General features: G+C 52.2%; 1 protein-coding gene across 1 annotated transcript in view; it reads left to right on the forward strand.

Moving 5' to 3' along the window:
* LOC309524289 (rab-like protein 6) overlaps positions 1–17,080 on the forward strand; it is a 43,857-nt gene that overhangs the window by 4,087 nt on the left and 22,690 nt on the right. Inside the window, exon 2 of the mRNA XM_082208746.1 lies at positions 1,770–1,904. Within this exon, the coding sequence (XP_082064872.1) occupies positions 1,770–1,904 (135 nt within the window). The remainder of the gene's footprint in view (positions 1–1,769; positions 1,905–17,080) is intronic.

The raw sequence follows: 17,080 nt of genomic DNA on the forward strand, positions 1-17,080 counted from the left end.
ACAAAACAAAGATTAACAAAGTAATAAAAACAAAGAAAGAGAAAAAAAGAAAGAGAAAAAAGATACACGCAGCAGATGACCACTTAATTAAAATTAAGGACCAAATTAAAATTAATTGACTTCCTCGAATCTCTTCCATCCGAATTTATTAGTCATTATATGTAGAAGATTCCAATACCAGTGTTTCCAAAGACCATATTATTATTATTATTATTATTACTATATGACATAACTTTTGAGTATGACATAATCATACGACATTACGTTATTGAGCAAAAAATACAGTGTGTGTGTGTGTGTGTATATATGTATTGCTCTATATATAGAGCAATATATATTTTATTTATATATATATATATATATATATATATATATATATATGCTTTCGTAGATTTTCACGGGTACAGGAATGCAGGTTTTGGTGTCTTCGGGTGTCTTCCCGTGTAAGAGTCGGGGTGTCTGTGCGACGTTTCGACGAGGTCTATATTGTTACTAAGAAGCCGAAAGCACCAGCCTGAAGATGACGAGTGAGACCTCGTCGAAACGTCGCACAGACACCCCGACTCTTACACGGGAAGACACCCGAAGACACCAAAACCTGCATATATATATATATATATATATATATATACATATACATATATATATATATACTCACACACACATATATTTTCTATTTCTATTTCTTCTCATCCTCTTCCTTATTTCATCTTTCTTTTCCTTCCCGTTTCCCGGCAGTGAAGATGATTCTAGATGATTCTATGATTCTATTTCTTTTTCTATTTCTATTTCTTCTCATTCTCTCCCTTATGTCTCTTTATTCCCCTTTCCCCGCAGTGAAGATCGTCATCCGGGGCGACCGCAATATTCTTCTATTTCTTATTTTTTTATTCTATTCTTCTATTTCTTATTCTCTATTTCTATTCCTTATTATTCTATTTCTTATTCTCTATTTCCATTCCTTATTATTCTATTTCTTCTTCCGTTCCAATTTATTCTTCTTCTTCATGCAGTGAAGATCGTCATCCGGGGCGACCGCAATATTCTTCTATTCCTCTATTTCTTATTCTTTGATTCTATTCTTCTATTCTTCTATTTCTTATTCTCTATTTCTATTCCTTATTCTTCTATTTCTTATTCTCTATTTCTATTCCTTATTATTCTATTTCTTATTCTCTATTTCTATTCCTTATTATTCTCTTTCTTATTTCGTTCCTATTTATTCTTCTTCTTCACGCAGTGAAGAGCGTCATCCGGGGCGACCGCAATATTCTTCTCTTCTTCTATTTCTTATTCTTTGATTCTATTCTTCTATTTCTTATTCTCTATTCCTTATTATTCTATTTCTTATTCTCTATTTCTATTCCTTATTATTCTCTTTCTTCTTCCGTTCCTATTTATGCTTCTTCTTAACGCAGTGAAGATCGTCATCCGGGGCGACCGCAATATTCTTCTCTTCCTCTATTTCTTATTCTTTGATTCTATTCTTCTCTTCTTCTATTTCTTATTCTATTCTTCTATTCTTCTCTTTCTTATTCTCTATTTCTATTCCTTATTATTCTATTTCTTATTCCCTATTTCTATTCCTTATTATTCTCTTTCTTATTCCGTTTCTAATTATTCTTCTTGTTCTTCACGCAGTGCAGATCGTCATCCGGGGCGACCGCCATATTCTTCTATTCCTCTATTTCTTATTCTTTCATTCTATTCTTCTATTTCTTATTCTCTATTTCTATTCCTTATTCTTCTATTTCTTTTTCTCCCCGCAGTGAAGATCGTCATCCGGGGCGACCGCAACACGGGCAAAACCACCTTGTGGCACCGCCTGCAGGGCAAGAAGTTCCTCGACGCCTACGTCCCCACGCAGGAAATCCAGGTCACCAGCATCCACTGGAACTACAAGAGTGAGTCTCGGGCCGGGTCCCGCGTTCGAATCCTGCTTCCTCCTTCTTTTCCTCCCCCCAATTTTTTTTTTATTGGATTTTTATTTATAAACGAATAAACCCAACAACCTTATAAAGCCAGCCTTAAACCCAGGCTTATTAAAAATATTAATACCCAAGGAGGAGGAGGAAGGATGCAGGAGGAGACAGGAAGAGGAAGGATGCAGGAGGAGACAGGAAGTAGAAGGATGCTTCAAGGAGGAGGAGGAAGGAGACAGGAGGAGACAGGAAGTAGAAGGATGCTTCAAGAAGGAGGAGGCAGGAGGAGACAGGAAGAGGAAGGATGCAGGAGGAGACAGGAAGTAGAAGGATGCTTCAAGGAGGAGGAGGAAGGAGACAGGAGGAGACAGGAAGTAGAAGGATGCTTCAAGAAGGAGGAGGCAGGATGCAGGAGGAGACAGGAAGTAGAAGGATGCTTCAAGGAGGAGGAGGAAGGAGACAGGAGGAGACAGGAAGTAGAAGGATGCTTCAAGAAGGAGGAGGCAGGAGGAGACAGGAAGAAGAAGGATGCTTCAAGGAGGAGGAGGAAGGAGACAGGAGGAGACAGGAAGAAGAAGGATGCTACAAGGAGGAGGAGGAAGGAGACAGGAGGAGACAGGAAGTAGAAGGATGCTTCAAGGAGGAGGAGGAAGGAGACAGGAGGAGACAGGAAGTAGAAGGATGCTTCAAGAAGGAGGAGGCAGGAGGAGACAGGAAGAAGAAGGATGCTTCAAGGAGGAGGAGGAAGGAGACAGGAGGAGACAGGAAGAAGAAGGATGCTACAAGGAGGAGGAGGAAGGAGACAGGAGGAGACAGGAAGTAGAAGGATGCTTCAAGAAGGAGGACGCAGGAGGAGACAGGAAGAGGAAGGATGCAGGAGGAGACAGGAAGTAGAAGGATGCTTCAAGGAGACGGAAGGATGCAGGAGGCAGGAAGTAGAAGGATGCTTCAAGGAGGAGGAGGAAGGAGGAAGGAGGAAGGAGGAGACAGGAAGAAGAAGGATGCTTTAAGGAGGAGGAGTGGTACCCAAGGAAGAGGAGGAGGAAGGATGTGGGAGGAGACAGGAAGTAGAAGGAGGCTTCAAGGAGGAGGAGGAAGGAGACAGGAGGAGACAGGAAGTAGAAGGATGCTTCAAGAAGGAGGAGGCAGGAGGAGACAGGAAGAGGAAGGATGCAGGAGGAGACAGGAAGTAGAAGGATGCTTCAAGGAGACGGAAGGATGCAGGAGGAGGCAGGAAGTAGAAGGATGCTTCAAGGAGGAGGAGGAAGGAGGAGACAGGAAGTAGAAGGATGCTTCAAGAAGGAGGAGGCAGGAGGAGACAGGAAGAGGAAGGATGCAGGAGGAGACAGGAAGTAGAAGGATGCTTCAAGGAGGAGGAGGAAGGAGACAGGAGGAGACAGGAAGTAGAAGGATGCTTCAAGAAGGAGGAGGCAGGAGGAGACAGGAAGAGGAAGGATGCAGGAGGAGACAGGAAGTAGAAGGATGCTTCAAGGAGACGGAAGGATGCAGGAGGAGGCAGGAAGTAGAAGGATGCTTTAAGGAGGAGGAGGAGGAAGGATGCAGGAGGAGACAGGAAGAAGAAGGATGCTTCAAGGAGGAGGAGTGGTACCCAAGGAGGAGGAGGAGGAAGGATGCAGGAGGAGACAGGAAGAAGAAGGATGCTTCAAGGAGGAGGAGGAGGAAGGATGTGGGAGGAGACAGGAAGAAGAAGGATGCTTCAAGGGGGAGGAGGAGGAAGGATGCAGGAGGAGACAGGAAGAAGAAGGATGCTTCAAGGAGGAGGAGGAGGAAGGATGCAGGAGGAGACAGGAAGAAGAAGGATGCTTCAAGGAGGAGGAGGAAGGAGACAGGAGGAGACAGGAAGTAGAAGGATGCTTCAAGGAGGAGGAGGAAGGAGACAGGAGGAGACAGGAAGTAGAAGGATGCTTCAAGAAGGAGGAGGCAGGAGGAGACAGGAAGAGGAAGGATGCAGGAGGAGACAGGAAGTAGAAGGATGCTTCAAGGAGACGGAAGGATGCAGGAGGAGGCAGGAAGTAGAAGGATGCTTCAAGGAGGAGGAGGAAGGAGGAAGGAGGAGACAGGAAGAAGAAGGATGCTTTAAGGAGGAGGAGTGGTACCCAAGGAAGAGGAGGAGGAAGGATGTGGGAGGAGACAGGAAGTAGAAGGAGGCTTCAAGGAGGAGGAGGAAGGAGACAGGAGGAGACAGGAAGTAGAAGGATGCTTCAAGAAGGAGGAGGCAGGAGGAGACAGGAAGAGGAAGGATGCAGGAGGAGACAGGAAGTAGAAGGATGCTTCAAGGAGACGGAAGGATGCAGGAGGAGGCAGGAAGTAGAAGGATGCTTCAAGGAGGAGGAGGAAGGAGGAAGGAGGAGACAGGAAGTAGAAGGATGCTTCAAGAAGGAGGAGGCAGGAGGAGACAGGAAGAGGAAGGATGCAGGAGGAGACAGGAAGTAGAAGGATGCTTCAAGGAGGAGGAGGAAGGAGACAGGAGGAGACAGGAAGTAGAAGGATGCTTCAAGAAGGAGGAGGCAGGAGGAGACAGGAAGAGGAAGGATGCAGGAGGAGACAGGAAGTAGAAGGATGCTTCAAGGAGACGGAAGGATGCAGGAGGAGGCAGGAAGTAGAAGGATGCTTTAAGGAGGAGGAGGAGGAAGGATGCAGGAGGAGACAGGAAGAAGAAGGATGCTTCAAGGAGGAGGAGTGGTACCCAAGGAGGAGGAGGAGGAAGGATGTGGGAGGAGACAGGAAGTAGAAGGATGCTTCAAGGAGGAGGAGTGGTACCCAAGGAAGAGGAGGAGGAAGGATGCGGGAGGAGAGAGGAAGTAGAAGGATGCTTCAAGGAGGAGGAGTGGTACCCAAGGAAGAGGAGGAGGAAGGATGCGGGAGGAGAGAGGAAGTAGAAGGATGCTTCAAGGAGGAGGAGTGGTACCCAAGGAGGAGGAGGAGGAAGGATGCGGGAGGAGACAGGAAGTAGAAGGAGGCTTCAAGGAGGAGGAGGAGGAAGGATGTGGGAGGAGACAGGAAGTGGAAGGAGGCTTCAAGGAGGAGGAGGAAGAGGGAGGATGCAGGAGGAGACAGGAAGTAGAAGGATGCTTCAAGGAGGAGGAGGAAGAGGAAGGATGCAGGAGGAGACAGGAAGTAGAAGGATGGTGGAAGGAGGAGAAGGAAGGATGCAGAAGGATGCTTCTAGGAGGAGGAGTGGTACCCAAGGAGGAGGAGGAAGGATGCAGGAGGAGGCAGAAAGAAGAAGGATGCAGGAGGAGACAGGAAGTAGAAGGATGCTTCAAGGAGGAGGAGGAGGAAGGATGTGGGAGGAGACAGGAAGTGGAAGGATGCTTCAAGGAGGAGGAGTGGTACCCAAGGAAGAGGAGGAGGAAGGATGCAGGAGGAGACAGGAAGTAGAAGGATGCTTCAAGGAGGAGGAGTGGTACCCAAGGAGGAGGAGGAGGAAGGATGCAGGAGGAGACAGGAAGTAGAAGGATGCTTCAAGGGGGAGGAGTGGTACCCAAGGAAGAGGAGGAGGAAGGATGCAGGAGGAGACAGGAAGCGGAAGGATGCTTCAAGGAGGAGGAGTGGTACCCAAGGAGGAGGAGGAGGAAGGATGCAGGAGGAGACAGGAAGTAGAAGGATGCTTCAAGGGGGAGGAGTGGTACCCAAGGAAGAGGAGGAGGAAGGATGCAGGAGGAGACAGGAAGTAGAAGGATGCTTCAAGAGGGAGGAGTGGTACCCAAGGAAGAGGAGGGGGAAGGATGCAGGAGGAGACAGGAAGCGGAAGGATGCTTCAAGGAGGAGGAGTGGTACCCAAGGAGGAGGAGGAGGAAGGATGCAGGAGGAGACAGGAAGTAGAAGGATGCTTCAAGGGGGAGGAGTGGTACCCAAGGAAGAGGAGGAGGAAGGATGCAGGAGGAGACAGGAAGTAGAAGGATGCTTCAAGAGGGAGGAGTGGTACCCAAGGAAGAGGAGGAGGAAGGATGCAGGAGGAGACTGGAAGCGGAAGGATGCTTCAAGGAGGAGGAGTGGTACCCAAGGAGGAGGAGGAGGAAGGAGGCAGGAGGAGACAGGAAGTAGAAGGATGCTTCAAGGAGGAGGAGTGGTACCCAAGGAGGAGGAGGAGGAAGGATGCAGGAGGAGACAGGAAGTAGAAGGATGCTTCAAGGGGGAGGAGTGGTACCCAAGGAAGAGGAGGAGGAAGGATGCAGGAGGAGACAGGAAGTAGAAGGATGCTTCAAGGGGGAGGAGTGGTACCCAAGGAGGAGGAGGAAGGATGCAGGAGGAGACAGGAAGAGGAAGGATGCAGGAGGAGACAGGAAGTAGAAGGATGCTTCAAGGAGGAGGAGGAAGGAGACAGGAGGAGACAGGAAGTAGAAGGATGCTTCAAGAAGGAGGAGGCAGGAGGAGACAGGAAGAGGAAGGATGCAGGAGGAGACAGGAAGTAGAAGGATGCTTCAAGGAGGAGGAGGAAGGAGACAGGAGGAGACAGGAAGTAGAAGGATGCTTCAAGAAGGAGGAGGCAGGATGCAGGAGGAGACAGGAAGTAGAAGGATGCTTCAAGGAGGAGGAGGAAGGAGACAGGAGGAGACAGGAAGTAGAAGGATGCTTCAAGAAGGAGGAGGCAGGAGGAGACAGGAAGAAGAAGGATGCTTCAAGGAGGAGGAGGAAGGAGACAGGAGGAGACAGGAAGAAGAAGGATGCTACAAGGAGGAGGAGGAAGGAGACAGGAGGAGACAGGAAGTAGAAGGATGCTTCAAGGAGGAGGAGGAAGGAGACAGGAGGAGACAGGAAGTAGAAGGATGCTTCAAGAAGGAGGAGGCAGGAGGAGACAGGAAGAAGAAGGATGCTTCAAGGAGGAGGAGGAAGGAGACAGGAGGAGACAGGAAGAAGAAGGATGCTACAAGGAGGAGGAGGAAGGAGACAGGAGGAGACAGGAAGTAGAAGGATGCTTCAAGAAGGAGGACGCAGGAGGAGACAGGAAGAGGAAGGATGCAGGAGGAGACAGGAAGTAGAAGGATGCTTCAAGGAGACGGAAGGATGCAGGAGGCAGGAAGTAGAAGGATGCTTCAAGGAGGAGGAGGAAGGAGGAAGGAGGAAGGAGGAGACAGGAAGAAGAAGGATGCTTTAAGGAGGAGGAGTGGTACCCAAGGAAGAGGAGGAGGAAGGATGTGGGAGGAGACAGGAAGTAGAAGGAGGCTTCAAGGAGGAGGAGGAAGGAGACAGGAGGAGACAGGAAGTAGAAGGATGCTTCAAGAAGGAGGAGGCAGGAGGAGACAGGAAGAGGAAGGATGCAGGAGGAGACAGGAAGTAGAAGGATGCTTCAAGGAGACGGAAGGATGCAGGAGGAGGCAGGAAGTAGAAGGATGCTTCAAGGAGGAGGAGGAAGGAGGAGACAGGAAGTAGAAGGATGCTTCAAGAAGGAGGAGGCAGGAGGAGACAGGAAGAGGAAGGATGCAGGAGGAGACAGGAAGTAGAAGGATGCTTCAAGGAGGAGGAGGAAGGAGACAGGAGGAGACAGGAAGTAGAAGGATGCTTCAAGAAGGAGGAGGCAGGAGGAGACAGGAAGAGGAAGGATGCAGGAGGAGACAGGAAGTAGAAGGATGCTTCAAGGAGACGGAAGGATGCAGGAGGAGGCAGGAAGTAGAAGGATGCTTTAAGGAGGAGGAGGAGGAAGGATGCAGGAGGAGACAGGAAGAAGAAGGATGCTTCAAGGAGGAGGAGTGGTACCCAAGGAGGAGGAGGAGGAAGGATGCAGGAGGAGACAGGAAGAAGAAGGATGCTTCAAGGAGGAGGAGGAGGAAGGATGTGGGAGGAGACAGGAAGAAGAAGGATGCTTCAAGGGGGAGGAGGAGGAAGGATGCAGGAGGAGACAGGAAGAAGAAGGATGCTTCAAGGAGGAGGAGGAGGAAGGATGCAGGAGGAGACAGGAAGAAGAAGGATGCTTCAAGGAGGAGGAGGAAGGAGACAGGAGGAGACAGGAAGTAGAAGGATGCTTCAAGGAGGAGGAGGAAGGAGACAGGAGGAGACAGGAAGTAGAAGGATGCTTCAAGAAGGAGGAGGCAGGAGGAGACAGGAAGAGGAAGGATGCAGGAGGAGACAGGAAGTAGAAGGATGCTTCAAGGAGACGGAAGGATGCAGGAGGAGGCAGGAAGTAGAAGGATGCTTCAAGGAGGAGGAGGAAGGAGGAAGGAGGAGACAGGAAGAAGAAGGATGCTTTAAGGAGGAGGAGTGGTACCCAAGGAAGAGGAGGAGGAAGGATGTGGGAGGAGACAGGAAGTAGAAGGAGGCTTCAAGGAGGAGGAGGAAGGAGACAGGAGGAGACAGGAAGTAGAAGGATGCTTCAAGAAGGAGGAGGCAGGAGGAGACAGGAAGAGGAAGGATGCAGGAGGAGACAGGAAGTAGAAGGATGCTTCAAGGAGACGGAAGGATGCAGGAGGAGGCAGGAAGTAGAAGGATGCTTCAAGGAGGAGGAGGAAGGAGGAAGGAGGAGACAGGAAGTAGAAGGATGCTTCAAGAAGGAGGAGGCAGGAGGAGACAGGAAGAGGAAGGATGCAGGAGGAGACAGGAAGTAGAAGGATGCTTCAAGGAGGAGGAGGAAGGAGACAGGAGGAGACAGGAAGTAGAAGGATGCTTCAAGAAGGAGGAGGCAGGAGGAGACAGGAAGAGGAAGGATGCAGGAGGAGACAGGAAGTAGAAGGATGCTTCAAGGAGACGGAAGGATGCAGGAGGAGGCAGGAAGTAGAAGGATGCTTTAAGGAGGAGGAGGAGGAAGGATGCAGGAGGAGACAGGAAGAAGAAGGATGCTTCAAGGAGGAGGAGTGGTACCCAAGGAGGAGGAGGAGGAAGGATGTGGGAGGAGACAGGAAGTAGAAGGATGCTTCAAGGAGGAGGAGTGGTACCCAAGGAAGAGGAGGAGGAAGGATGTGGGAGGAGACAGGAAGTAGAAGGATGCTTCAAGGAGGAGGAGTGGTACCCAAGGAAGAGGAGGAGGAAGGATGCGGGAGGAGAGAGGAAGTAGAAGGATGCTTCAAGGAGGAGGAGTGGTACCCAAGGAGGAGGAGGAGGAAGGATGCGGGAGGAGACAGGAAGTAGAAGGAGGCTTCAAGGAGGAGGAGGAGGAAGGATGTGGGAGGAGACAGGAAGTGGAAGGAGGCTTCAAGGAGGAGGAGGAAGAGGAAGGATGCAGGAGGAGACAGGAAGTAGAAGGATGCTTCAAGGAGGAGGAGGAAGAGGAAGGATGCAGGAGGAGACAGGAAGTAGAAGGATGGTGGAAGGAGGAGAAGGAAGGATGCAGAAGGATGCTTCTAGGAGGAGGAGTGGTACCCAAGGAGGAGGAGGAAGGATGCAGGAGGAGGCAGAAAGAAGAAGGATGCAGGAGGAGACAGGAAGTAGAAGGATGCTTCAAGGAGGAGGAGGAGGAAGGATGTGGGAGGAGACAGGAAGTGGAAGGATGCTTCAAGGAGGAGGAGTGGTACCCAAGGAAGAGGAGGAGGAAGGATGCAGGAGGAGACAGGAAGTAGAAGGATGCTTCAAGGAGGAGGAGTGGTACCCAAGGAGGAGGAGGAGGAAGGATGCAGGAGGAGACAGGAAGTAGAAGGATGCTTCAAGGGGGAGGAGTGGTACCCAAGGAAGAGGAGGAGGAAGGATGCAGGAGGAGACAGGAAGCGGAAGGATGCTTCAAGGAGGAGGAGTGGTACCCAAGGAGGAGGAGGAGGAAGGATGCAGGAGGAGACAGGAAGTAGAAGGATGCTTCAAGGGGGAGGAGTGGTACCCAAGGAAGAGGAGGAGGAAGGATGCAGGAGGAGACAGGAAGTAGAAGGATGCTTCAAGGAGGAGGAGTGGTACCCAAGGAAGAGGAGGGGGAAGGATGCAGGAGGAGACAGGAAGCGGAAGGATGCTTCAAGGAGGAGGAGTGGTACCCAAGGAGGAGGAGGAGGAAGGATGCAGGAGGAGACAGGAAGTAGAAGGATGCTTCAAGGGGGAGGAGTGGTACCCAAGGAAGAGGAGGAGGAAGGATGCAGGAGGAGACAGGAAGTAGAAGGATGCTTCAAGAGGGAGGAGTGGTACCCAAGGAAGAGGAGGAGGAAGGATGCAGGAGGAGACTGGAAGCGGAAGGATGCTTCAAGGAGGAGGAGTGGTACCCAAGGAGGAGGAGGAGGAAGGAGGCAGGAGGAGACAGGAAGTAGAAGGATGCTTCAAGGAGGAGGAGTGGTACCCAAGGAGGAGGAGGAGGAAGGATGCAGGAGGAGACAGGAAGTAGAAGGATGCTTCAAGGGGGAGGAGTGGTACCCAAGGAAGAGGAGGAGGAAGGATGCAGGAGGAGACAGGAAGTAGAAGGATGCTTCAAGGGGGAGGAGTGGTACCCAAGGAGGAGGAGGAAGGATGCAGGAGGAGACAGGAAGAGGAAGGATGCAGGAGGAGACAGGAAGTAGAAGGATGCTTCAAGGAGGAGGAGGAAGGAGACAGGAGGAGACAGGAAGTAGAAGGATGCTTCAAGAAGGAGGAGGCAGGAGGAGACAGGAAGAGGAAGGATGCAGGAGGAGACAGGAAGTAGAAGGATGCTTCAAGGAGGAGGAGGAAGGAGACAGGAGGAGACAGGAAGTAGAAGGATGCTTCAAGAAGGAGGAGGCAGGATGCAGGAGGAGACAGGAAGTAGAAGGATGCTTCAAGGAGGAGGAGGAAGGAGACAGGAGGAGACAGGAAGTAGAAGGATGCTTCAAGAAGGAGGAGGCAGGAGGAGACAGGAAGAAGAAGGATGCTTCAAGGAGGAGGAGGAAGGAGACAGGAGGAGACAGGAAGAAGAAGGATGCTACAAGGAGGAGGAGGAAGGAGACAGGAGGAGACAGGAAGTAGAAGGATGCTTCAAGGAGGAGGAGGAAGGAGACAGGAGGAGACAGGAAGTAGAAGGATGCTTCAAGAAGGAGGAGGCAGGAGGAGACAGGAAGAAGAAGGATGCTTCAAGGAGGAGGAGGAAGGAGACAGGAGGAGACAGGAAGAAGAAGGATGCTACAAGGAGGAGGAGGAAGGAGACAGGAGGAGACAGGAAGTAGAAGGATGCTTCAAGAAGGAGGACGCAGGAGGAGACAGGAAGAGGAAGGATGCAGGAGGAGACAGGAAGTAGAAGGATGCTTCAAGGAGACGGAAGGATGCAGGAGGCAGGAAGTAGAAGGATGCTTCAAGGAGGAGGAGGAAGGAGGAAGGAGGAAGGAGGAGACAGGAAGAAGAAGGATGCTTTAAGGAGGAGGAGTGGTACCCAAGGAAGAGGAGGAGGAAGGATGTGGGAGGAGACAGGAAGTAGAAGGAGGCTTCAAGGAGGAGGAGGAAGGAGACAGGAGGAGACAGGAAGTAGAAGGATGCTTCAAGAAGGAGGAGGCAGGAGGAGACAGGAAGAGGAAGGATGCAGGAGGAGACAGGAAGTAGAAGGATGCTTCAAGGAGACGGAAGGATGCAGGAGGAGGCAGGAAGTAGAAGGATGCTTCAAGGAGGAGGAGGAAGGAGGAGACAGGAAGTAGAAGGATGCTTCAAGAAGGAGGAGGCAGGAGGAGACAGGAAGAGGAAGGATGCAGGAGGAGACAGGAAGTAGAAGGATGCTTCAAGGAGGAGGAGGAAGGAGACAGGAGGAGACAGGAAGTAGAAGGATGCTTCAAGAAGGAGGAGGCAGGAGGAGACAGGAAGAGGAAGGATGCAGGAGGAGACAGGAAGTAGAAGGATGCTTCAAGGAGACGGAAGGATGCAGGAGGAGGCAGGAAGTAGAAGGATGCTTTAAGGAGGAGGAGGAGGAAGGATGCAGGAGGAGACAGGAAGAAGAAGGATGCTTCAAGGAGGAGGAGTGGTACCCAAGGAGGAGGAGGAGGAAGGATGCAGGAGGAGACAGGAAGAAGAAGGATGCTTCAAGGAGGAGGAGGAGGAAGGATGTGGGAGGAGACAGGAAGAAGAAGGATGCTTCAAGGGGGAGGAGGAGGAAGGATGCAGGAGGAGACAGGAAGAAGAAGGATGCTTCAAGGAGGAGGAGGAGGAAGGATGCAGGAGGAGACAGGAAGAAGAAGGATGCTTCAAGGAGGAGGAGGAAGGAGACAGGAGGAGACAGGAAGTAGAAGGATGCTTCAAGGAGGAGGAGGAAGGAGACAGGAGGAGACAGGAAGTAGAAGGATGCTTCAAGAAGGAGGAGGCAGGAGGAGACAGGAAGAGGAAGGATGCAGGAGGAGACAGGAAGTAGAAGGATGCTTCAAGGAGACGGAAGGATGCAGGAGGAGGCAGGAAGTAGAAGGATGCTTCAAGGAGGAGGAGGAAGGAGGAAGGAGGAGACAGGAAGAAGAAGGATGCTTTAAGGAGGAGGAGTGGTACCCAAGGAAGAGGAGGAGGAAGGATGTGGGAGGAGACAGGAAGTAGAAGGAGGCTTCAAGGAGGAGGAGGAAGGAGACAGGAGGAGACAGGAAGTAGAAGGATGCTTCAAGAAGGAGGAGGCAGGAGGAGACAGGAAGAGGAAGGATGCAGGAGGAGACAGGAAGTAGAAGGATGCTTCAAGGAGACGGAAGGATGCAGGAGGAGGCAGGAAGTAGAAGGATGCTTCAAGGAGGAGGAGGAAGGAGGAAGGAGGAGACAGGAAGTAGAAGGATGCTTCAAGAAGGAGGAGGCAGGAGGAGACAGGAAGAGGAAGGATGCAGGAGGAGACAGGAAGTAGAAGGATGCTTCAAGGAGGAGGAGGAAGGAGACAGGAGGAGACAGGAAGTAGAAGGATGCTTCAAGAAGGAGGAGGCAGGAGGAGACAGGAAGAGGAAGGATGCAGGAGGAGACAGGAAGTAGAAGGATGCTTCAAGGAGACGGAAGGATGCAGGAGGAGGCAGGAAGTAGAAGGATGCTTTAAGGAGGAGGAGGAGGAAGGATGCAGGAGGAGACAGGAAGAAGAAGGATGCTTCAAGGAGGAGGAGTGGTACCCAAGGAGGAGGAGGAGGAAGGATGTGGGAGGAGACAGGAAGTAGAAGGATGCTTCAAGGAGGAGGAGTGGTACCCAAGGAAGAGGAGGAGGAAGGATGCGGGAGGAGAGAGGAAGTAGAAGGATGCTTCAAGGAGGAGGAGTGGTACCCAAGGAAGAGGAGGAGGAAGGATGCGGGAGGAGAGAGGAAGTAGAAGGATGCTTCAAGGAGGAGGAGTGGTACCCAAGGAGGAGGAGGAGGAAGGATGCGGGAGGAGACAGGAAGTAGAAGGAGGCTTCAAGGAGGAGGAGGAGGAAGGATGTGGGAGGAGACAGGAAGTGGAAGGAGGCTTCAAGGAGGAGGAGGAAGAGGAAGGATGCAGGAGGAGACAGGAAGTAGAAGGATGCTTCAAGGAGGAGGAGGAAGAGGAAGGATGCAGGAGGAGACAGGAAGTAGAAGGATGGTGGAAGGAGGAGAAGGAAGGATGCAGAAGGATGCTTCTAGGAGGAGGAGTGGTACCCAAGGAGGAGGAGGAAGGATGCAGGAGGAGGCAGAAAGAAGAAGGATGCAGGAGGAGACAGGAAGTAGAAGGATGCTTCAAGGAGGAGGAGGAGGAAGGATGTGGGAGGAGACAGGAAGTGGAAGGATGCTTCAAGGAGGAGGAGTGGTACCCAAGGAAGAGGAGGAGGAAGGATGCAGGAGGAGACAGGAAGTAGAAGGATGCTTCAAGGAGGAGGAGTGGTACCCAAGGAGGAGGAGGAGGAAGGATGCAGGAGGAGACAGGAAGTAGAAGGATGCTTCAAGGGGGAGGAGTGGTACCCAAGGAAGAGGAGGAGGAAGGATGCAGGAGGAGACAGGAAGCGGAAGGATGCTTCAAGGAGGAGGAGTGGTACCCAAGGAGGAGGAGGAGGAAGGATGCAGGAGGAGACAGGAAGTAGAAGGATGCTTCAAGGGGGAGGAGTGGTACCCAAGGAAGAGGAGGAGGAAGGATGCAGGAGGAGACAGGAAGTAGAAGGATGCTTCAAGAGGGAGGAGTGGTACCCAAGGAAGAGGAGGGGGAAGGATGCAGGAGGAGACAGGAAGCGGAAGGATGCTTCAAGGAGGAGGAGTGGTACCCAAGGAGGAGGAGGAGGAAGGATGCAGGAGGAGACAGGAAGTAGAAGGATGCTTCAAGGGGGAGGAGTGGTACCCAAGGAAGAGGAGGAGGAAGGATGCAGGAGGAGACAGGAAGTAGAAGGATGCTTCAAGAGGGAGGAGTGGTACCCAAGGAAGAGGAGGAGGAAGGATGCAGGAGGAGACTGGAAGCGGAAGGATGCTTCAAGGAGGAGGAGTGGTACCCAAGGAGGAGGAGGAGGAAGGAGGCAGGAGGAGACAGGAAGTAGAAGGATGCTTCAAGGAGGAGGAGTGGTACCCAAGGAGGAGGAGGAGGAAGGATGCAGGAGGAGACAGGAAGTAGAAGGATGCTTCAAGGGGGAGGAGTGGTACCCAAGGAAGAGGAGGAGGAAGGATGCAGGAGGAGACAGGAAGTAGAAGGATGCTTCAAGGGGGAGGAGTGGTACCCAAGGAGGAGGAGGAAGGATGCAGGAGGAGACAGGAAGCGGAAGGATGCTTCAAGGAGGAGGAGTGGTACCCAAGGAAGAGGAGGAGGAAGGATGCAGGAGGAGACAGGAAGCGGAAGGATGCTTCAAGGAGGAGGAGTGGTACCCAAGGAAGAGGAGGAGGAAGGATGCAGGAGGAGACAGGAAGTAGAAGGATGCTTCAAGGGGGAGGAGTGGTACCCAAGGAGGAGGAGGAAGGATGCGGGAGGAGACAGGAAGTAGAAGGATGCTTCAAGGAGGAGGAGTGGTACCCAAGGAGGAGGAGGAGGAAGGATGCAGGAGGAGACAGGAAGTAGAAGGATGCTTCAAGGGGGAGGAGTGGTACCCAAGGAGGAGGAGGAAGGATGCAGGAGGAGACAGGAAGTAGAAGGATGCTTCAAGGGGGAGGAGTGGTACCCAAGGAAGAGGAGGAGGAAGGATGCAGGAGGAGACAGGAAGTAGAAGGATGCTTCAAGGGGGAGGAGTGGTACCCAAGGAGGAGGAGGAAGGATGCAGGAGGAGACAGGAAGTAGAAGGATGCTTCAAGGAGGAGGAGTGGTACCCAAGGAGGACGAGGAGGAAGGATGCCGGAGGAGACAGGAAGTAGAAGGATGCTTCAAGGGGGAGGAGTGGTACCCAAGGAAGAGGAGGAGGAAGGATGCAGGAGGAGACAGGAAGTAGAAGGATGCTTCAAGGGGGAGGAGTGGTACCCAAGGAGGAGGAGGAAGGATGCAGGAGGAGACAGGAAGTAGAAGGATGCTTCAAGGAGGAGGAGTGGTACCCAAGGAGGAGGAGGAGGAAGGAGGCAGGAGGAGACAGGAAGTAGAAGGATGCTTCAAGGATGAGGAGTGGTACCCAAGGAGGAGGAGGAGGAAGGATGCAGGAGGAGACAGGAAGTAGAAGGATGCTTCAAGGGGGAGGAGTGGTACCCAAGGAAGAGGAGGAGGAAGGATGCAGGAGGAGACAGGAAGTAGAAGGATGCTTCAAGGGGGAGGAGTGGTACCCAAGGAGGAGGAGGAAGGATGCAGGAGGAGACAGGAAGCGGAAGGATGCTTCAAGGAGGAGGAGTGGTACCCAAGGAAGAGGAGGAGGAAGGATGCAGGAGGAGACAGGAAGCGGAAGGATGCTTCAAGGAGGAGGAGTGGTACCCAAGGAAGAGGAGGAGGAAGGATGCAGGAGGAGACAGGAAGTAGAAGGATGCTTCAAGGGGGAGGAGTGGTACCCAAGGAAGAGGAGGAGGAAGGATGCAGGAGGAGACAGGAAGTAGAAGGATGCTTCAAGGAGGAGGAGTGGTACCCAAGGAGGAGGAGGAGGAAGGATGCAGGAGGAGACAGGAAGTAGAAGGATGCTTCAAGGGGGAGGAGTGGTACCCAAGGAGGAGGAGGAGGAAGGATGCAGGAGGAGACAGGAAGAAGAAGGATGCTTCAAGGGGGAGGAGTGGTACCCAAGGAAGAGGAGGAGGAAGGATGCAGGAGGAGACAGGAAGTAGAAGGATGCTTCAAGGGGGAGGAGTGGTACCCAAGGAGGAGGAGGAAGGATGCAGGAGGAGACAGGAAGCGGAAGGATGCTTCAAGGAGGAGGAGTGGTACCCAAGGAAGAGGAGGAGGAAGGATGCAGGAGGAGACAGGAAGCGGAAGGATGCTTCAAGGAGGAGGAGTGGTACCCAAGGAAGAGGAGGAGGAAGGATGCGGGAGGAGAGAGGAAGTAGAAGGATGCTTCAAGGAGGAGGAGGAGGAAGGATGCAGGAGGAGACAGGAAGTAGAAGGATGCTTCAAGGGGGAGGAGTGGTACCCAAGGAAGAGGAGGAGGAAGGATGCAGGAGGAGACAGGAAGTAGAAGGATGCTTCAAGAGGGAGGAGTGGTACCCAAGGAAGAGGAGGAGGAAGGATGCAGGAGGAGACTGGAAGCGGAAGGATGCTTCAAGGAGGAGGAGTGGTACCCAAGGAGGAGGAGGAAGGATGCAGGAGGAGACAGGAAGTAGAAGGATGCTTCAAGGGGGAGGAGTGGTACCCAAGGAGGAGGAGGAAGGATGCAGGAGGAGACAGGAAGTAGAAGGATGCTTCAAGGATGAGGAGTGGTACCCAAGGAGGAGGAAGGAGGCAGGAGGAGACAGGAAGTAGAAGGATGCTTCAAGGAGGAGGAGTGGTACCCAAGGAGGAGGAGGAGGAAGGATGCAGGAGGAGACAGGAAGTAGAAGGATGCTTCAAGGGGGAGGAGTGGTACCCAAGGAAGAGGAGGAGGAAGGATGCAGGAGGAGACAGGAAGTAGAAGGATGCTTCAAGGGGGAGGAGTGGTACCCAAGGAGGAGGAGGAAGGATGCAGGAGGAGACAGGAAGCGGAAGGATTCTTCAAGGAGGAGGAGTGGTACCCAAGGAAGAGGAGGAGGAAGGATGCAGGAGGAGACAGGAAGCGGAAGGATGCTTCAAGGAGGAGGAGTGGTACCCAAGGAAGAGGAGGAGGAAGGATGCAGGAGGAGACAGGAAGTAGAAGGATGCTTCAAGGGGGAGGAGTGGTACCCAAGGAGGAGGAGGAAGGATGCGGGAGGAGACAGGAAGTAGAAGGATGCTTCAAGGAGGAGGAGTGGTACCCAAGGAGGAGGAGGAGGAAGGATGCAGGAGGAGACAGGAAGTAGAAGGATGCTTCAAGGGGGAGGAGTGGTACCCAAGGAGGAGGAGGA

This window comes from Podarcis vaucheri (assembly GCF_965113315.1).
Source record: "Podarcis vaucheri genome assembly, chromosome: Z".
NCBI lineage: Eukaryota > Metazoa > Chordata > Lepidosauria > Squamata > Lacertidae > Podarcis > Podarcis vaucheri.